The sequence below is a fragment of the Wyeomyia smithii genome, chromosome 3 (assembly GCF_029784165.1).
Source record: "Wyeomyia smithii strain HCP4-BCI-WySm-NY-G18 chromosome 3, ASM2978416v1, whole genome shotgun sequence".
NCBI lineage: Eukaryota > Metazoa > Arthropoda > Insecta > Diptera > Culicidae > Wyeomyia > Wyeomyia smithii.
In genome coordinates, this window is record NC_073696.1 from 172,448,828 (window position 1) to 172,471,499 (window position 22,672).

Below are 22,672 nucleotides of genomic sequence, written 5' to 3' on the forward strand. Positions count from 1 at the left end.
GCGCATCTGATGTGCTATACAGCGCGTTACATCCCACGTAAGGATATTTAAAGTCGCGATTTCGATTTAGTGCTGCGACGTTGATATTTCATTCAAAATTATAAAAATGCGCGCACGAACGAAAACTAAACTTTTTTTTTGCGTGTTCACAAACAAAACTCTTGGCGTCGCGACTACGAAGTTAAAAAAGATTTAAAGGGCTGTTCGCACTTACGCAAACTCACATAAGCGATTGTTAAAATATGTGTGAGTGCCAGAGATAAAATATTTCCTTCCCTCTTTTTGCATGCAAGAACCGAACGAATTCGCGTTGACCCAATTATAGTATGGAACCGAATTCAAGGACAGATTCCAACGCTTTATAAAATACCGATGAAATACATGCCAGTTCTAGGAACATCCGTTCCTTCAGAAGTCTATTCAGCAAAGCCGGTTAAACGATTACAAAGCTGCGAAATCGGCACCCAAGACCCCAACTAGAAATGTTCCTAATCTAACACTTGATAGGAGAGGATGCATGGTTCTACTGACGGCACCTACTCACGTCACAGGGTGTCTAGGGAGTAGGGACATTCATTGTCATTCGAATGTTTAGCATTTTTGAGATAAATGTTTCTTTTCTCGCTTTTCAAACGTTAACAAGTAAATTTATATGGTGGTTCCTATTTATTGATTCGTTTGCCTAATGTTTAGGATGTAGGATTCGATCACTTAAATCTAGTGTAAAGTTTTTCGTACAGCAAAATCACTTGCAAACAATCGCAAAACTGAAGAATTAAATGAATCGGAAAAATACTTTCTCGAAAATTCATAAAGAATTAGGCTGATTGAATTATTAAATATATTAAATAATGTGATTCCAAACCGAATAGTCAAAAAGTGTCTTGAAGAAAGTTTTAATATGTTGTAAAATTGTACAATATTTTTTGCTGCAAAAAAGCAAAGTTTAGGTGTTACACTATTTAACACAGAATTTGCAGTAGAGATTCGATCCTAGGCTTGTTCGATGAACCTGCTTCGTACATCAAAATCAAGAGGTAGGCCACGGAATATTTCTAGAGCTTTCTGCCAGATTTGTCAGTAAAATCTGAGATCAAGTTTATTGGTAACTGACTGTTGGTCAGCACTAACATTTTATTTTTGAACGTAGGGCTAACGCAATCAAATAATCGATTATCTCGATTAATCGAATATCTTGTGTCAGTTAATCGAGTCCGATTAGCGGGCCCGAACAAAATAATCGATTAACAATTAATCGATTAGTTGAAAAAATCGGACATCACTACCTATATGATTTACATTGCAGTGGTGAAAGCAAGTCATATATGAAGCAAACAGTTTGCGTTTAGTGTGCGTGACTGGCATCGTCACTTTCGAGAATACATCACACAAACACCACATGATGCAAAATAGGGATACTTAGCTGGTGTTGTCTCTTTCACGTTACTTTTTTTCTCTCGTTTGACCGCGTTGTCCGTGTCAAACCAAAAGAAAGCGTTCTTCGCGAGCTTTTTCGATTACGATAACTTGTGTCATCCTGCTCACACTTTAGACACATTTTACACGACCGAAGATTTTCAATGTTCATTTTAACGATTTTTCACTAAACGATGCACTCAAACCTAATTATTTTTTCACTTCCGTACAAACCGCGCACCAGTTTAACGTTTCTAAGAACTTATGCTGTTTAAACTTATAAAAAACACTAATAATTTGAAGATTAACATAAAGCAAGCAGAACTGCGTGTTGATTGTTGGCCGTGCTGCCAGTTCTCCCTGTGTGGTATTTGGTCATTTTCGGTAACCGAAAGTCGCCATTTTGTATTTCTAAATAGCGTATGCATATGATATCCGGTCTTCGGCCTCGGTTATGGTATCACTATTTTTAGCTGTTTTCCAACAACCACTTCAAATTCAAAATAGCGTCTGGGACGATTTTAGGGATATGTGCATCATTTCAATTACAAAAATGCCTATATCTGCTCATTTTTGGTAACCGGAAGTCGCCGTATTTCTAAATAGCGTCTGAATTGGACTTCTGGTCTCTGGGCATCATCTCGGTTATGGAATGACTATTTTTAGTTGTTCTCCAGCAACCGGAAATTGCTACTTCGAATTTCAAAATGGCCTCTGTGGACGATTTCTGGTCTATGTGCATCGTTTCGATTAAAGAAATGTCCATATTGGGTGGTATTTAGTCATTTTCGGAAACCGGAAGTCACTATCTTGGATTTCAAAATGGTGTCTAGGGTTAATTTTAGGTCTTTGGGCATTACCTCGATTCCAAAAATACCCATATTGGGTGATATTAAGTTTCAGACTGTTTTCTGGAAACCGGAAATCATCATCTTGGATTTCAAAATGGTGTCTGGAGTCGATTTTTGGCCTCTGGGTATCATTTTGGTTCCAAAACTAACCATAGTTGGCAAAATTTGATAATTTTCTGAAACCGGAAGATGCCACCTTGGATTTAAAAATGGCGTCTGGATTTGATTTGCGGTCTAGGAACTATTCTGATTTTAGAAATATTTATATTAGGTGGTATTGTGCATTTTAGAATGTTTTCTAGAAACCGGACAATGTCATCTTGATATCTTGGGTTGATCTCCGGCCTCTAAATATAACCTAGGATTCGAAAATACCCACGTTGGCCTTCTTTTCAGCTCTAATTGGTAGTAATCTGAGTTTAAAAAATGTTTCTACATTTTTCAATAGTTCAATAGTTCACGTCATAACATTACGATTTTGCCGGATGTTGATGGAGGCGTAAGTAATTTTCCAATTGATTGTTGCAAAAACGGAAGAAATCCGTTGGAAACCAAAATCATGACAACACCCTTTAGGCTTGAGACACCTTGCCATTAAATTTAAATGATGATAAAATAATATATAAAATTAACGATCTCTACTTTGCAATACGACAAATCCCCCCCCCCCCTCTTTCCTCTCATGTCCGATACGCGAGAACTTCTAGATAAAACTGTTCAAGATAAACTATTAGACGGTTAATAAATGATGAAGGTTGTTGTAACCTCTTTTTAACTACGCCACTAAGATAGAGAAGAACCCACGTATACAGAATAACACATTGATCATGTTTGGTGTTTAGAAGTGTTCATATTTGACCTTTGTTTATTCAAAACAAATAGTTTGTACATATTTTATGCTAATTTTAACAGGTATTTAAATATTTTCCGAAAGTTTTCCTGAAATTATCCTTACTTTTCCACCGTTGTTCCCTCAATCGGCGTTTAGGAGTTTACAACGAATAAATTTTTTGTTGCCAGCCCCCCTACCCTCTTTTATTCATACACTTATGAGATAGATATAATATAAAGTTATTGAAACATATACGCTATTATACGACCTGTATTTACCGAATTAAATGATAGTCGGTTAAGCGTTTAAAAAATTAATTGACAACAATCATCCAGTCCCCCCCCCATCTCAAATGACAAAGTTATGTACGTCTCATATTCGTAAACACCTTTATATAAATATTCGTGATGAACTTTTTTACAAAATTTTACATAATTTACAAATAACGAAATTCAATAAGAACCCCTCCTTGCTACGCCACTGAGATACATAAAAATCAATGTTGTAGAAGCATAACCACTTATCGAAATTGGTACGGTGATCAAGTTAATAGTTAAGGAGTTTGCAAATAGCAAATTTCAATCTATGAATACCTACATGAATATTCGACAAATTAGTTATGTTTAGCAAAATTTTACTCGGTCGCACTACTAAAAAAACCAAAATAATTCACCTAGCGGTAAGACCCAGCCTTTCTTTTTCGAACTTATTATTTGTTTGAATAGATTTACATGAAACCTTCAATTAATTTCAAATTTCTGCTTGATTTATTTTTTACTTTTAATTATGAATTTCTGATAACCAAAAGCACAACTACCTATACCGAACATTTTGGAAGTAACATGAAATTTTCACTGATGAACAACAGCCAAAAAAGACCACATATCATTCAATATGAGAATTTGTGGAACAGTATGATACCCAGGGGCCAAAAATCAACTTCAGACGCCATTTTAAATTTCTGGATAGTAGCTTCCAGTTTCATTACCCAATGTGAGTTTTTCAGGAACCGGGATAATGCTTAGATGCCGGGAATTAACTCCATACTTTATTTTGAAATCCGATTTTGCGACTTATAGTTTTTTGAAAAACATCCTTGAATTGTCAAATTCAAGCCCATAAAGGTATATATTCACTCTTTGGGTCCTACAGTATGAATGTTGTATTTAAAGTAATAATTAAAGCAAAAAATGTGAGCTTTGACGTTCTTTTTGTGCTGAAGAAATATCGTGATAAAATATGCCTCCTAATATCAAACACTTTAATCAAGAGCAACACCGGGAACGATCAAATAGTACAATATATTTTGATCAATCAATTTTGTTTCTTTCCATAACTTTTGAACCACGTATCAAATTGTTATATCTGGATTGTTCGTAGTATTTAATATTCAGTATGCTGCCTTACTAGGGCTGCGATACCTAGTCTCGCGACGGGGCTGCCGTCTTTGATATAGCTGGCGAGATACCGCGTTTCATGATTCAGCCGCCCGCTCCGGATCAGACGCTGTTGTACGCCGCCCCTAACATGGGGAAACAGCCACGTACGTTCCCCCTTCCCAGTCAGCATACGACCAAAGTTTCCACCGGGGTTGGTTACCCAATCTCCGCTAAGGTTACTCGTATCCCGGTCGGCACCACGTGGAGGTTGGGATAGGAGTTGCTGGACAGAGGTGAGTGACAACAATATGATCTCAAGTGACACGTGTCCAACCATTCGCCAACCACGATTCAGTCAAGAGAAATGGGTTATGGCAGATTATGATTGAACATGGCTTTCCAACAAAGCTGATTAGGCTGATACGTGCCACCCTTGAAGGTTCTACATCAAGCGTCAGGATAGCCGATGAGATATCGGACTCGTTCGTGACGTTAGATGGTTTGAATTAGGGTGACGGGCTGTCGAACTTATTGTTCAACATCGCATTGGAAGCATCATTACGAAGTCGCACATGCTTCTCGGTTTTGCGGACGATATCGACATCATTGGTATCAGCCGTAGAGCTGTGGAAGAGGCCTTCGGACCTCTCAAGAGGGAAGCTGCAAGATTAGGGCTTGTCATAAACTCTGCCAAAACGAAATACATGGTGGCTGGCAGAGTGCGTGGTAGTCCGTCGGAGGTTGGTGCTGCGGTGGTGCTAGATGGGGAAACATTTGAAGTAGTCGACGAATTTATTTACCTGGGAACATTAGTGACATGTGAAATTTGCTATTTGTTCGTTTGAGAGACAGTCCGTAGTGGTGTTCAACAAAGTCGTGTATTCGGCCCTTTGAAGCACTTTTATATCTTCGGTTTTGCAAGTGATTGCAAGTGAGAATCGAACTATTCGAGTCACTTCGTAGAATTTTAAAAATTGACAGCCACCACAAGCCGTTAATTATCAAATATGATTATTTTCGAAATTCTGACGACACCTGGGCAGATCGATCTCACTACGATTTTGAATCCTGCGATGAGCCCTCAATTCTTTTGACTGAGAATTGCTTATGAAGAATTGTGACATTGACGACGCTGTCCTCCGATTTTATGAAACTCGCTTCAACATTATTTACGATCATACTCCTATTCGACGACGTAAAGTTCGCCCACGTTTCAATCAACCATGGTGGACTTGCGAGCTTCGAAAACTTCGCAACAGATTACGTAAGATGAGGAAACGTTTCTTCAAATCACGCACTGAGGACAACAAGCGATTGCTTCACGAAATTGAGGAGCTCTACACCGGTCATCTGAACGCAGTATTTCATGACTACATATCGCGCAATAAATCGAACGCTAAGCGAGATCCGCTCTCGTTCTGGTAATTTATTGAAAAGTTGAGACGGAATAGCGGTATACCACAGGATGTATCCTACAGGAACATCGGCGCGGACTCCATTGAAACAGCTGTTGAACTTTTCGCTAAATTCATTAAAAACGTATATTCGAACACCCCACCCACCCATTCACCGGACGAACGTTACAAATGCTCACTACAGCGTGAATTTACCGCAATTTAATGTTTCTGTTGATGAGGTTCAAAGAATGCTAGGGTCATTAGATGCTTCTAAAGGTCCCGGTCCAAGTAATCTATCGCCAGCTTTTGTTAAGCAGTTTGCTACAATCGTTCGCTAGGTAGCGGTGTGTTTCCGACAGTGTGAAAAATTGCGTCTATAACATAAAACTGGAAACATTCATAATGTCGAAAATCACCGTAGTATCTCAATACTTAGCTGCCTCCCAAAATTGCTCGAACAAATTGTTTACGACGCTGCGTATCGTTCATTATACCTGAACATCAACATGGTTTCGTGACAAAGCGTTTTACAGTCACAAATTTGATGATATTTATTGACTCGCTGATAAATGGTATTGAAGAACGACGACAAGTTGATGCAATTTATGTGTATTTCAGTAAAGCATTCGACAAAGTACCACCTGCGCTAGCAGTCGATAAGATGAGGTGTATGGGTTTCCCTAACTGGGTGACCGAGTGGATACTGTCCTACTTAACCGATCGCTCAGCCTTCGTATCAGTCAGTGATACTAAATCTTCCTGCTTCATACAACCTTCAGGTGTGCCTCAAGGCAGCCATTTGGGACCTTTAATATTTATTTTGTTCGTAAACGACCTGTGTACCCGTCTACGTTCTTCAAAACTCATGTTTGCGGACGACTTAAAAATATTCCGCGTAATTAAATCCAGACTTGACTGTTGTGCTCTACAGAATGACATTGACGTACTCATACGCTGGGGCACATTGAACGGCGTGCAGGTTAATGCCACTAAATGCTGCGCCATCACCTTCAGCCGCCTACACAATCCTTTGCATTTTGGTTATAAAATAGGTTCCACCAGTCTTCCCCGGGTGAATGAAATAAAAGATCTGGGTGTCATCATCGACTCAAAGGTCAGATTCAACGGGGATATTCCCATGATTACTGCGTTCGCCACCTTAGGTTTCTTGAAAAGAAATACCAGTGCATTTCAAGATATCTATGCGCTCAAATCATTATACTGCGCTCTAGTCCGCAGCATTCTGGAATACGCTGTTGTTGTATGGGCGCCATATCACGCTGCGCAACTTAACAGAATCGAAGCTATCCAGAAAAACTTTATAAAATACGCTCTACATGTCCTGCCCTGGAATAACACTATTCACCTTCCGCCATACGAAGAACGATGTCAACTATTTAACCTGGAGTCATTGGCAGCAAGAAGAAAACTACTTCAGCGTTTTTTTGTATTTGGTTCACTCAACATACTGGTTTGCTGTGGCAACATACTCATCGTACCAACTACGCTTATAACGCACCATGGAATATGTGCTGCCGAGTTTTCAACGAAGTTTGTGACGTCTTTGATTTTAACATTAGTAAAAGTACTTATAGACGAAGAATTCAACACCTAGACTAAGTGAATATCTGTACAACTTTATGTTGAAGATTGACCAATAAATCAAATTAAAGGTACCTATACCTTTCTAGGAGAAGAGCAAAACAAACAAAAACAAAGTAGTCTTCGCTAACGGTAGAGATGCATACAATTAATTTGCTTGTCAAAATTTCCAGTGCAATGAACATTTATCGGTGTGAATAAGCAATGTCACGTGAAGTTGGACATCATCACAAAAAAGCAGAGTCAAAACAAATAAATCCTCAGACACAGTACCAGAGACGTGTCGTGATATCTAAATCTCCTTATAAAATCTACGATTTACCAACAAGGTCGCATTTTTCTATATGCTTGGATAACATTAAACGAGAAAATCAATCGACCACACATAACAAACAACATGAAGTCAAGAAATCTACTGAAATTCAACATCAACCAGGTCCTAGCGGAAAAACCGCATTAATACGTGATGATAGTTCAACGCGGCTTACACGCATGAGGGTGCTTAATTTTCGAGATGCGTACAGCGAATACATGAGAAGGCAATCGATAACTCCCAGAAGAATTAGAATAGTTAAAATTTACGGTATGTTGGATATGAAAAGGAAACTATTGTAGATTTTTTTAATCCTGCAGCTCCACTGAAATGGGAAGAAGTTCTGGAGGAATCAATCAAGAAGTTTGTTCCTATTTATAAATTGAACAATTCCTGGCAACAATCTAGGCTACATTGGTTAGAGCAATTGGAGCAGGAGAACGAAAAATTACCATATAAATCTCAATCGGATGAGGTTGTGTCTTCAACGCCATGTTGTTATTTTTTTCTTTGTCCCATATGGACACAAAAGCGAAAATTGTAAAATGAAAAAAAAAAGATAAAAGGTTTTTACCTTTCGGAGATTTTGCATCTTCCCCGGTGTAGAATGGTCCTTGTCGTGAGACGATCTCTTGGACGATGATCCCGAACGAGTAAACGTCTCCTCGTGGAGTACCAGCAGGATCGAGGGTGGAGTTACGCAAAAGTTCCGGTGCCGTCCAAAGTAATTCTACAACGGAAAAATATTTGTATTGTACTGAATGAAGATATTTCTGTTTGATATTTAACAACGTCTAATTTTTAAAGCGTTTGTATACATGATGGAATAAATTTCACACTGAAATTGTATTCACCAACAGTAGCAATAATGAGTTGAAGTTCACCTGCAGTGGTGAATGAGACGCATCAGTCCATCGGATAATCGTTAATCATGAAAATCGTTAGAGACTTAGCAATCTTGTGCAAAATGTGGTCTAAATAGGATAGTTTGTTTCTAATAATTGATGGTGGTTATCTGATCTCTTTTATAGTAAATTTATAACCTCTGGGCAGGAACTGGATTAACAAATTGAGCTCATTTATTTCTACTTGACAGCAGTTCCAAATTGGAAGAACTAGGTTAATAAATGAATCCACAATAATGTGTATTTATCAAATCGTTCGTGAGTTTGTTATCGTAACGACATTCTTTCTTTACGAAGGAGTAATGAGACAGAAATGTCTGCCAGCAATATAGTAATGGCACGGTATTTGGTAGTACAAACAAAATCAATGCTTACGCAGCAAATGTTACATTTGTGTATAAAGATGCAAGCATTTACATGTCATAGCCGGTACAATGTAGGTACTTACTTTTCCAATAAGCGTAGCTTTCCTGGTCTTGTTCTTCACAAGGCCTTCTTAGCTGGTGCAACCCAAAATCTGTGATTTTAAGCACAAATCGCGAGTCAACCACGCAATTAGAAGATTTTAAATTGCCGTGCGAATGCAGGTCAGTGGAGTGCAAAAAAGCCATACCCTTGACGATATCATGCATGAGCGATATTTTGAACATCCAGTCTAGCTTGATAGTTTCATTCTCCAGGATGTCTTGCAGTGAACCCTTTGGGCAGTACTCAGTTAAAATGAAGGCATCTGGACTAGGCTCGAGACAGGCTCCGTAGAATTTGACAAGATGGTCGTGCTGTATATCTTTCATACGTTTAAACTCCAGCATCAAATTGCGGTTAAGATTCAAGTTGTTGACGTTTATTCTTTTGATTGCAACTTTACAGCCTTTGTAAAATCCAAACTGAATGTAGATTTGTCGGTCACCGGGCAACGAATTAAAGTCTTCGGAATAGATTGTCTAAAATCGAACTATGAATTGGTTTATATATTACTATGAAACATCGAAGGCGAATACTTACCGCTTGACTGCCACGTCGGGTCATCATGTGTAAACTACCACGATGTCCTAAATTAGAATTGCAGGAAAGTACTTCATTTGCATGTACCTTCCATGTCATGGAATTGATTTCCGCTTCGAGCTTGTAGTGTCTATAGCCAAGTATTGATGCAATACCCATGCATATCACACACATACCCAGGATCAACGAAAGAATGGCATAACCCGGAATTGCTATACAGATGAATAAACTTTATAGATAATTGACGGAAGAAATTGTTTATTTACTTACAATTATCAGGACATAATGAACCATCAAACCCACAAGTAGGACGATCTGGTGGGGCTGTTACTCTTCCTCCTGACCAATGGATTTCCTTACCAGCAGTGAACTGCAAACCACCGTCATGGAAGTAATTTGCTACTATCTTGAAATAAAAAGTTACTGTGATTAAGTATGCTGATTTACGAAAAAAAAAACAAAGAACTTACTTCAAACATGCCCGTATTTGGATTAAGATCCAGTAGTGAGTAATCTGAAACTCTGTCTCCATTTGAGTCGATTGTTACGTTACCAGTAATACCTTTGAAGGATTTTCCCCACATCAAATGGACTAAATGGGTACCGTTAATGGGCTGCATCAGAGCCTGATGTTCCCCTAGCTGGGTAATACTGTCGTTTAGGGCGTAGGCGTAGAGCAGGACAGCATCGTAAAATGCTGTGACAAATGTAGATACTGGTTCATCTTCGGCATATGTGTAGTTGAACTTATTTTTAGTTAGCTGTTTGACCTGCGCATAAGAGTGATAATTTCTTCAATCAATGGTTTTCGATGACTAATGTTTTGGGAAATATGAAAACTTTGATTGACGCTATAATTACACTGATGAACAAAGATTTTGCCCTAGACCTCAAACTGAAAAAAGTTCAACTTTTCAACCATTGCATTCCTGTGAATTTTAGTACTTCTAGAAAAGATAACTTTTAAAAAATTTTAAGCAAATTTGGAAGTTACGAACTTGGTTAGAAGTTACTCTGCGGCCTCTTGACGCACTGCTGCATTTACTAGGGGCATTAAAATCACAGGAAAGTTTAAAAAGCAATAACCTTTCTAAGGCACATTTTTTCGTTTTTGTCGACCAGTGTTATCATACGGTAATCAATATTCAACCTAGCATTGAAAAATTACAAAATAACTTAAATTTTTTCTTATGATTTGGAAAATACGAAAATTTAGAATTCTTAAATAACATTGCCTAACCAAAACTGCCAATTGTTCTCGATGATTCAATTCTCGGTATCCACCAGAAGCCTCTCATGCCTGGAACGATTATACTTTTTCACACAGGCTCTTAGAGTAGTTTTGTAGAAATTACAAATTGACACAACTTTTCAAAATGTCGATTAATGTGAAACTACTCTAAAATATTTGTGCTGTAAACTAATAAATTCTTAGAACAGTTTTTCAGCACATTCTTATTGGAGAGCAGCTTGTCTCAGCGTCTATTTCCCATGTCAGGGGGGGGGGGGGGGGGGCGGATCTCAAACAGCAACTGGTCTAGAGTGGATGGCTTAGCTATAAAATGCGGTGTCTCGCCAGTTATATCGAAGACAGCAATCTCGTCGCGATAATAAGTATCGCGACCCTAGTAATGCAGTATACCTATGACGACCTGTAGCCACGAAAATAAGTAAGTATCCAGTAATTTTTTTAGGTTAGTAAGTTTAACAGTATTTCGAAATTTTGCATCAATACAAGTACAAACATGCAAGGCAATACTATTACTAATTAACGTTTGTTTTACGCGTTACCGAGTTAATTCAAAAGCTTTTTCGCGGATTCTCGGAATAACGCATATCAACCAAAAACGTCATAGAGCGATTTTTTAATTACGCGGTTTTTTTCACGCGGATTTTATGAGGTATGTGTCCCCTACGTTAAAAAACCTGTATTGTTTCAAATCATACATGGATTATTTAACCAATTTAGGTGAACTTAGCTGTAAGGTTCACTAGTATAATAAAAGACAGGTACTATAATGTCGATACAATAATGTTTTTATGATAGTACTAACACCTACAGTAGGGTGGGGCTTATTTTCAAAAATGTTCGCGGGACCTGTTTCCCCAGGCAAAAAGACCTCCTTGGGGTTCAATAAGCAACATATAAAAAATTGGTTGAATTTCATTAAGATCTAGAGGTGGCGCAGAGGGCTTAAAGGTCAAATTTTAAACGAAAGCAATTTTAAAACAAAACATATGCCTATATAGGTAAACAGGTGATTTTGTAACCCTTTTGGGCGTATATTTCGTCCGTTTTGCGTTAAATTCAACCGTTTTTGAGATATTCGCAATTTCAGTGTACACTCTTGCAATCTCGGGGTATGTGATTATAAGGAAATGCACAAGGTGCCTGTATAAGTTAACACGTCATGTTCTCGAATATATTCTCGCAATAGACATCATTGTTCCTCCGGAAAGAGTGCAAAAGAGAAAGAAAGAGAATGGAAAAAGGGAAACTAAGAAAAGTCAAATGCGTGTATTTCATCTTCATCATTTCATCTTAAGAAACTAGTAAATTTCAAGTTTGTGATGCTCCATATTTTCGCTTTTCGTATTCTTTTTCTTTCTCTTTTGCACTCTTTTCGGAGGAACAATGATATCTATTGCGAGAATATATTCGAGAACATGACGTGTTAACTTAGGGCATCTCCAGCGGTGGTCCAAATCGTTGTTTTGTTCTATTTTTTGGAACAAACTCTAGTTCACTGCTGCACCGGTGGTGTAAATTTTGTTTATACCAGATCTAAATTGAAAAAAATTGAAACTGGTATATGTTTTGGTCTATTTTTGTCACTTTTTGGAACAAGAAATAGATCGTTCTAAAACTTTTCGTACGCCACCAATAGGTGGGTGAAATGTCATATTTCAATTGAATACCCCATTTTTAGCTATTTTCATATAAGCGTTTTGCGAGTGTTGGGGAGTAAACAAAACAAAGATTTTTTATCACAATTCATTTTTGTGGATTTTCTGAAGAAGAAAATGAGCAGGTTTGTCGTTTTCGGTTTCAAGGAAACCGATCAGCAAAAGGGGGAATTCTGGAAGACCATAACCGTAGGTTCAACTACTTGGTTTGCAACCATCAGCCACCAGGATGACAAATATTTTGGGTATTTGTTAATCGCCTTAATTGTAGTGGGACTAGAGGAGACCTTAAGAAGCCAGAAAATGTTCCTCGAAGACACTGAACTGAAAATGTTCAAATGTGCGTAAAAATTATCGAATTTCCGTTTGTTAAATATTGAGTGCTTTTTATTATAACAAGTCTCATAAACTGATAGCATGGGGTATTGAATTGTTGACAGTGTGACAGATGTCAGCGGATTAAAACAACAAGATATACAACACCGGTGCGGAGAACGAAAAGTTGGTCTATATTATCTGGTTCTATTCTGTTTTCGCTGGTGTAAATCTAGTATAAAGTTGTTTCAAAAATAGACCACTGCTGAAGATGCCCTTATACAGGCACCTTGTGCATTTCCTAATAATCACATACCCCGAGTTTGCAAGAGTGTACACTAAAATTGCGAATATCTCAAAAACGGTTGAATTAAACGCAAAACGGACGAAATTTACGCCCAAAAGGGTCACAAAATTACCTGTTTACCTATATAGGCATATGTTTTGTTTTAAAATTGCTTCGTTTAAAATTTGACCTTTAGGCCCTCTGCGCCACCTCTAGACCTTAATGAAATTCAACCAATTTTTAATATGTTGCTTATTGAACCCCAAGGAGGTCTTTTTGCCTGGGAAAACAGGTCCCGCGAATATTTTTGAAAATAAGCCCCACCCTAACCTACAGGCTTATGATGGTACAACAAAAAAGAGCAGGCAAACGAAGCTGCATTCAGCTGTCATTTTTTTTTTCGTACGGAATTTGACAGCATTTTGTATTTGTTGAAAATCTGAATGATCTGAATGGTTATTTTGTAAAACACAAGACTGTTAACAAATAGTCAGAGGATGATTTTGGAGTTTATAAAAGTAGACAGCTGTGCAACTGGGAAAACCAAAAATAAGCCAGCTGAAAATATGATACAAACTTGGAAAAATATATCGCATCCAGGCGACTTTAACCCGCAGTTTCCTTGTCTCCGGCATGATATTTTGACCAATTAAACTACTATATTTGTATCACATTCCACACACACACACTGCTGTGCAGGCGTTAGTTTTGCGACTGAAAGGAATGTCTCATGCTCATCACACGCAGAAGAGTTAGCTGTCACCAACGTTGCCAGGTATCCAGATTTAGCTGGATTATCAAGATTTTTGAACATGTATCCAGGTAGACAGCTTTGATGTCCAATTATCCAGATTTTTCATGGATGATCCAGATTTTATCCAGATTTTATTTTCTCTGTTCCGCAAAAAGGTCATCACTTCAATTTTGGCGCGAAATTTTGCAATTTTGTCACCTCAAATTTTGCGTACCCCAAAACTTTTATTCGAAAAATTAACCTTTCACCCCACGAAATGACTGCCAGATTTTTTCCAGATTTTTATTTTGCCTTTTCCAGATTTTTGAAAAAATGACCTGGCAACGCTGGCTGTCACTGATAACTCTTAAAGACTTTGCGTGATCGAGACTGAAGCCAGTCTGAGTCGTGCCCAGGGTTTGTTTTGAATAAACTGGAATAATATCATACATATAAAATGGAGTTCTGTCTGTCTGATCCTATAGACTTGGAAACTACTTAACCGATCAACATGAATAATTGTATGTAGGGGTTTCGGGGTCGGGGAAGGTTCTTATGATACTTTGAGATCCCTCCCTCCTCTGGAAGGGAAGGCCCCCATTTAAATGAAACACCAATTATTGCATAGCTCGAGAACTAATCTAGCAAATGGAACCAAATTTAGCATGTAAAGGTTTTTGTGGGTGATAAATGTTTCTGTTATGATTTACGGGTTGGAAAATAGCGGAAAGTGATCAAATACCACAAAATATGGGTATTTCCGTAATCATGATGATGCACAGAAGCCAAAACTCGAAACACAGTTTTGAATCCCAAAATGGCGACTTTCGGTTTCTAGAAAACATCTAAAAGCGACCAATTGTAATGTATCAAAATGTGAAAATCACTAAACTTCATTATCTTACAAACCACACAACCGATTCGAACATCATTGGTATCAATTAGCGGGCTAGTTAAGGATTAACTGAAGAATTTCATAATGACTAGGCATATGGTTCAAAAGTTTCAAAAAGAAACATGTTCCGATAAGTTTTCAACTTCATTCGTTTTCCCGGAGATGGCTGAACTAATTTCAACAATATCAGTGTCAAATGAACGGTTTATTTGCCATTTCATTCAATTATAATCGGACTTTTATTTTGACCGTTATGTATTGAATTCTGAAAACAACGAAACTCAAAGATTACATGACTTATTTGAACATACTTACGGACTGTCTCTCAAACGTACAAATAACAAATTTCATAACAATTTGATACGTGGTTCAAAAGTTATGGAAAGAACAAAATTGACTGATCAAAATATATTGTACTATTTGAACGTTCCAGGTATTGCTCGTGATTACAAATCAAATTTCACATTTTATACTTCAATTATTAGTTCAGATACAACATCAATATATCTTTGTTGGATTGAATTTGGCAATTTAAGGCTGTTTTCCAGAAACCATAAGTCGCAAAATCGGATTTCAAAATGAAGTATGGAGTTGATTCCCGGCCTCTAAGTATTTAAACTGGAAGCTGCTGTCCAAAATTTAAAATGGCGTCTGAAGTTGATTTTTGGCTTCTGGGTTTCATACTATTCCACATATTATCATATTGAACGATATTTGGTCTGTTCAGGCTGTTGTTCATCAGGGAAAATTGTCCTACTACAAAAAGTTTAATCTAAAATGATATATAATTCGACCTATATATGAGTACAGTGACGTTTTGATTATACCAGGAATAAAAGAAAATCGCATCATATATTTAAAACATATTTATGAAAAATAAATCCATCAGAAATTATCAAGATGTGTTTTTTTTATTAATTTAAGGTTTAATGTAAATCTTTTCAAACAAACAATAAGTTCGAAAGAGAGAGGCTGGGTCTCACCGCTAGGTGGATTAATTTTGTTTTTTTTTTATGAAAAATCGCCTTTTCCGTGAGTTATTCGTAGTTTTCCAGTAACGAGCATAGGTTTATAGAAATGTATAATCAATATAACATAATTGTTTCTTCTAATCATCAATTCAGTTTTTATTTGAATAAAAACAACACCCCTGATAATTCAATACATCTCCCATGGATGTTGCCATCTGATTAACTTTTGGGAGGAATAAAGGGTTTTTTTTTTCGCGAATCAATAAAAAACTATATGATTAACTAACACATTTGTAATGAATATTGCACGTATTGAATTTTAGGCTGCTAAATTAAATCGAAAAATTCATCCCCTTTCGAGAGTTGAATGTGTATGAAAATCAGCCAATTAGTATGTAGTCTGTTTATAGTGAGTTATAGCACCGATTTCATATGCGGTCGAGAACCGTTTCAGTCTAGTAATTTTTTGACCTGTGAAGAAGCACGGAATATCGTTGCACTTCCTTCGCGATACATGAATTATGCCAAAATGATATCATTTCCCATCAACCTTGAAATCACGTTAAAAGAGGCCGTTAATTACAGACAACGTCCATTGCGGAGGAGGTTCGCAAGTGCTAATTTAAGATAATAACTTTGCACAACCCGTGGCAACATTATTTCGTTAATGGATAAAATCTGCTTTGATATTGTAAATTGAATTTAAACAGATATATCTTGACTCTTCTGGATATTTGTGGAGTTTAAGATGAATAAACGTATATTAAAATTTACGTTTCAACCGCATGATACTTAAAGAATAATTTTACATTTTCATTGTACAGTTTTTATTTCAAGTTTAGAAATCTACACGAAATATTTTTGGTTCTGTTTATTTTCGAATGCTTAATGTTGGTAATATTCCTTTACTTCTATTTTTTCTTGTTTTTCATACTTTATATATATTTTATTTATTTTTTATATATTTTTATATTTATTGCATCGGAAACAATGAAAAATATTTCATATTCAAAATTAACTCTTCATATAGTTTTGGGTATTTTACGTTCAAAAGACTTCGTTACGTTGGAGAGATTTCGAAGTATAGGATTCGGACAAGAATGTGAGTCTTTTCCTTTTCTGATGTGAAATACTTTTTGAAAAATCTGGTTCAATATTGGGGGATTATTTTCTTCTTTGCTGACTAACCCAAAACATTGCCTTTGTAATAATGTCACATAATCATTGGGATCATGATTCATGCGCTTAAAAAATAATTTCGTCAACGGCAGCGGCGTTTCGACACTGTGGCGTTGATTTTTTTTTTCTTCACATAACATTTATTTGACACGGCACAAATACAATTTAATGTTTAACGGCGCCAATTATATCTGATGACTTAAAAACTAAAGCAAATTTTTTATCCTCGCTGCCGACTACGAGCTGAAATTAAGTCTAACTTAAAACTAGCATGGGATTTCCAATCAGTGTTTTGTTGTTCAATGGTCGTCTGATAATCGTCGAATGGCATGTATGGATTCGTTCTGCTGAGCCACGATGTCGTGAGTTGGGACAGAGGCTCGTAGTCCTTGGGTCCTGGTTCTGTTGTGCGGGGTCTGGTTGCTGGTTTTGTGCTTAAGGTTCAAACGTGTTCTTGTCGTTTTGTTGGGTGTAGACGGAGGGGAACGGGACTAGACTGGGGCGTGGATGGATTTCAGGAAAACGTATATAAGGGACATGTAGGATAGGTCACGGCTCGCCAAGACATCACGAACAGGAACAGCCGGCTGTCTACCCTCGGCCTGCAGGGAAGCTATTAATTTAGACCTGGCGTCACGGTGTACAGGGCATGACCAAACCACATGCTCTATGTCGTGATAACCTTCACCACAGGCACAGATACCACTTTCCCCGAGCCCAACACGACGGAGGAGCGCGTCAAATCTATAGTGATTGGACATAAGCCGGGACATCACGCAAATGAAATCCCGACCTACATCCAACCCCTTGAACCACGGGTTCGTCGATACTTTGGGGATTATGGAATGTAACCACCTTCCCAATTCCCCTCTGGTCCAAGCATTTTGCCAACTGATGATCGTATTCTGACGTACAAGTGCGAAAAATTCATTAAAGGCAATTGGTCTTTCATAAATATCACCGTTTGTTGCGCCCACCTTAGCCAAAGAGTCCGCTTTCTCATTACCCGGTATCGAGCAGTGAGAAGGGACCCACGCTAAGGTAATCTGAGTAGATTTTTCGGATAAAGCACTCAGATGTTCCCGTATTTTCCCCAGGAAATACGGAGAGTGCTTAACATCTTTCATCGATCGGAGAGCCTCAATGGAACTGAGACTGTCCGTAAAGATGAAATAATGGTCCGTGGGCATTTTTTCGATAATCCCTAGGGTGTACTGAATTGCAGCTAATTCTGCGACGTAAACAGAAGCAGGATTATCGAGCTTATGGGAGACGGTTAAATTGTTATTGAAGATACCGAAGCCAGTGGACCCATCAAGAAGTGATCCGTCAGTGTAGTACATATTGTCGCAGTTGATGTTTCGATATTTATTGGAAAAAATTTTAGGGATCTGCTGCACGCGTAAATGATCCGGGATTCCACGAGTTTCTTCTATCATGGATGTATCGAAAAACACAGTAGAATCAGAAGTATTTGATAAGTCGACACGATTTGGAATATTCGAAGAAGGGTTAATATTTTGGGACATGTGATTGAAATACAATGTCATAAAACGGGTTTGAGAATTAAGTTCGATTAACCTTTCAAAATTTTCAATCACGGGACGGTTCAAGACCTCACATTTGATTAGAATACGAGAAGACAGGCTCCAGAAGCGGTTTTTCAATGGTAGTACTCCAGCTAAAACCTCCAAACTCATCGTATGGGTCGACTGCATGCAACCTAAGGCGATACGCAAACAACGATATTGTATTCGCTCCAGTTTGATCAAATGTGTGTTTGCTGCGGAGCGGAAGCAGAAACACCCGTATTCAATAACAGACAATATCGTTGTTTGGTAAAGCCTTATAAGGTCTCCTGGATGGGCTCCCCACCATTGTCCGGTTATTGTACGAAGAAAATTCACTCTTTGTTGACATTTTTTCATCAGATACCTCACGTGACATCCCCAGGTGCCTTTAGAGTCGAACCAGACACCAAGATATTTGTGTACCAAAACCTGAGAAATCGTTTTACCCATTAATTGTGTTTGAAGCTGAGCAGGTTCATGCTTCCTAGAAAAAACTACTATCTCAGTCTTCTCCGGAGAGAATTCGATACCTAGCTGTAAAGCCCAAGCAGACAAATTGTCCAAGGTATCTTGCAATGGTCCTTGCAAATCGGCAGCTTTGGCTCCTGTAACAGAGATTACACTGTCGTCTGCAAGTTGTCTTATCGTGCATGAATTTGCCAGACATTCGTCGATGTCATTTACATAAAAGTTGTAAAGAAGGGGGCTTAAACATGAGCCCTGGGGAAGACCCATGTAGCTAATGCGAAAAGTTGCCAAATCGCCATGCGTAAAATGCATGTGCTTTTCGGACAACAAGTTGTGCAAAAAATTGTTCAAAATTGGAGAAAATCCTTGTCGGTGAAGTTTACCCGAAAGAATGTCAATAGAAACGGAATCAAAAGCCCCCTTAATGTCCAAGAACGCAGACGCCATTTGTTCTTTACGAGCATACGCCAGCTGAATATCTGTTGAAAGCAACGCAAGACAATCATTCGTCCCTTTGGCACGGCGGAAGCCAAATTGAGTTTCTGATAGTAGACCATTTGATTCGACCCAGTGGTCTAAACGACGGAGTATCATTTTTTCCATCAATTTCCGGATACAGGATAGCATTGCAATCGGCCTATAAGAGTTGTGATTAGAAGCTGGTTTCCCTGGTTTTTGGATGGCGATCACCTTCACTTGCCTCCAATCCTGCGGTACAATGTTGTGCTCCAGGAACTTATTGAACAAGTTCAACAAGCGCCTCTTGGCATTGCCGGGTAGATTCTTCAACAAGTTGAATTTGATTCTATCTAATCCAGGCGCGTTATTGTTACAGGACAGGAGGGCAACTGAAAGTTCTGCCATCGTAAAAGGTGATTCTATCGCGTCGTGGCCCGGAGACGCATCGCGAACAATATTTTGCTCAGGAACAGAGTCCGGACATACTTTCCTGGCAAAATCAAATATCCACCTACTTGAAGACTCCTCGCTTTCGTTGACCGTTACGCGATTCCGCATTCTTCGGGCTGTGTTCCAAAGAGTGCTCATCGATGTCTCCCTCGACGTCTCGTTCACGAACCGACGCCAATATCCACGTTTCTTTGCTTTAGCCAAGCTTTTAAGCTTGGTATCAAGCTCCGAATACCGTAAATAGTCGCCAGGTATACCTCCCGTCTGGTAGGCCTTAAACGCGTCGGATCTTTGCGTGTAGACATCGGAGCACTCTTGGTCCCACCACGGAGTGGGAGGCCGTTCTTTGATCGTTACGCCGGGATATTTCTTCGTTTGGGCTTGCAACGCGGCGTCGAGAATCAAGCCCGCGAGGAGGTTGTATTCTTCAAGTGGTGAATGATGTTGAATCGACTCGACCGCTTTTGAAATCATTTCCTCGTATAACTTCCAATCGACATTTCGTGTGAGGTCATACGGAATGTCAATTGGTCGCATGCGAGTTGACCCGTTAGTAATTGAAATAAGAATAGGCAGATGGTCGCTACCGTGAGGATCGAGGATTACCTTCCATGTGCAATCCAACCGTAGCGACGTCGAACATAAGGATAGATCCAAAGCGCTTGGGCGCGCTGGAGGTTTCGGGATACGTGTCATTTCACCGTTGTTTAAAATAGTCATGTCGAAGTCATCGCAAAGGTTATAGATTAAAGAGGAGCGGTTATCATTGTATGGGGAACCCCAAGCCACGCCATGAGAGTTGAAGTCTCCCAAAATCAAACGTGGCGAGGGAAGAAGTTCTATTAAATCAAAGAGCAGCCGTTGCCCAACCTGTGCTCTGGGGGGAATATATATTGAGGCAATACAAAGCTCTTTACCTTGTATTGTCATTTGACATGCGACAACTTCGATGCCTGGAATCGAGGGGAGGTTAATACGATAGAAAGAATAGCACTTTTTAATCCCTAAAAGTACTCCTCCATATGGGGTGTCTCGATCAAGGCGAATAATATTAAAATCATGGAAGTTGAGATCAATATTTGAAGTAAGCCAAGTTTCACAAAGGGAAAATGCATCGCATTTGTTTTTATTTATCAAAACTTTAAACGAATCAATTTTTGGTAAAATACTTCTACAATTCCACTGTAAGACAGAGATAGAATCCTTCATATACGCAGTTGAATTAGGCATCGAAGGATACAATCGCTGCAAGGAGGGGCCATTGGGCAGTCAACTGCTTCAAAAATGATCTAACTGTTGGGAGGAATGCTGTAAGAAAAATTTTAATTGGATCGGGTACATTGAAAGTTTCAAAAATCCAGTCCACAATGTCAGAAAATTTCACTAATCCAGAGTTTGTTTCATCAACTGGGAGTGTAAAAGGAGCAACTGGGGTTTTAGATGTTCCTGGCAGTGCTGGGAACTCCTTCTGGGACTTTAAATTTGCCAGCCCAGGAGGAGTTTGCTTCGGTTTTTCCGCAGCACTGTTTGGTTTGTTTGTAACCTTCATTTCACTTTGAGAAATCTTAGGACCTTTTCTGGGAAGTTTAGGAGAGGAAACACTTTTCCTCTTTCTAGACTCCCCAGGATTGGCGTAAGATGCTCCCGCTGGTGAATCGTCAGAATCGGTTTCCTCAGAGGGCAACAGATCGAAGGGGTTCGAAGTAACGGGAGAAGTGGTAACGGTCTTCTTCAGCATGTCAGCGTAGGAACGCTTTGAACGCTCTTTGAGAGACCGTTTTATTTTATCCCTGCGCTGCATGTACACCGCACATGTCGAGAGCTCATGCAGATTTTCTCCGCAGTGAATACACTTTTCAGCGTTAACACTGCAAGAATCTTCCGCATGAGACTCCCCACACTTGCCACAACGTGCCTTATTGCAGCAGTAGGCGGCTGTATGGCCTAACTGCTTGCAATTCAGGCAGTTCATGACGCGGGGCACGTAGAGCCTCACAGGGAGACGAACCCGGTGGATCGAGACGTGGCTTGGTAGTGCAGACCCGGCGAACGTAACTCGAAACGAGTCTGACGGAGTGTATACTGTTTTGCCACCGATGATCGATGCTGACCGCAATTGCTTGCAGTCGAGCACCTTTACTTCGGGACACGTTTTGTTCTTAAAGCACCCTTTGGCACTTTGTAGTATACACTCGACGGACAGACTCGAATCGGTTATGACACCGTCGATCTCCACGTCTCGTGCGGGTATGTAAACGCGATACTCGCGTGTGAAGAGCTCAGAGCAAGCTATATCGTTGGCCTCTTTCAGGTTACCGACCACGACACGGAGCTTGTTAGGCCGGACCTTGGAAATTTCGGTCACGCCCTTGTACTCCTTCGTCAGGTCTTTAGAAATCTGCAAGAGGTTCAACTTTTTCGATTTCGGTCCTGCCTTTGGCCGAAAATAAACAGTATAGCTGCCCTGGGCTCCGTCTGGGTAAAGCCTGGGGCGAGGGGGGACTGAAGAATGAACAGGGGAGGGGGTAACAGAAGGGTCAGGGTCAGAGGGGTTCGGGGATGGTGGCGCGGGAGGCGAGGGATCTACATCCATCTTAAGTCTAGCGCACTAGCGCTGACAAGAACACGTACCTTTTTATTTCTCCCTTCCAGTAAGGTTGGTTGTCCGATCGTTCGAAGTAGCAGCCGTTACAGCCAGCAGCACCAATACAGCAGCACTAAACAGCCACCAGCAGCGA

General features: G+C 39.2%; 2 protein-coding genes across 7 annotated transcripts in view; one reads left to right on the forward strand and one right to left on the reverse strand.

Moving 5' to 3' along the window:
* Window positions 1-22,672, reverse strand: part of LOC129730175 (atrial natriuretic peptide receptor 1-like) — a 269,163-nt gene that overhangs the window by 9,414 nt on the left and 237,077 nt on the right. For all 6 annotated transcript variants that reach the window (XM_055689292.1, XM_055689294.1, XM_055689293.1 and 3 more), the window contains 5 exons: window positions 10,171-10,470; window positions 9,971-10,106; window positions 9,701-9,912; window positions 9,144-9,639; window positions 8,365-8,520 (listed from right to left, as the gene is read on the reverse strand). In XM_055689292.1, coding sequence (XP_055545267.1) covers window positions 8,365-8,520; window positions 9,144-9,639; window positions 9,701-9,912; window positions 9,971-10,106; window positions 10,171-10,470 — 1,300 coding nt within the window. The remainder of the gene's footprint in view (window positions 1-8,364; window positions 8,521-9,143; window positions 9,640-9,700; window positions 9,913-9,970; window positions 10,107-10,170; window positions 10,471-22,672) is intronic.
* On the forward strand, window positions 7,614-8,571 carry LOC129730180 (uncharacterized). Its single transcript, XM_055689311.1, has 2 exons — window positions 7,614-8,060; window positions 8,111-8,571. Exons 1-2 carry the CDS (start codon window positions 7,682-7,684, stop codon window positions 8,332-8,334), a joined length of 603 nt encoding a protein of 200 aa, XP_055545286.1. The 5' UTR covers window positions 7,614-7,681; the 3' UTR covers window positions 8,335-8,571.

Coding starts and splice junctions, on each gene's coding strand:
- LOC129730180 (XM_055689311.1), top strand. CDS start 7,682: ATGTCACGTGAAGTTGGACATCATCACAAAAAAGCAGAGTCAAAACAA. Junction 8,061..8,110: donor TAGAATAGTTAAAATTTACG/GTATGTTGGATA, acceptor TTAATCCTGCAG/CTCCACTGAAATGGGAAGAA.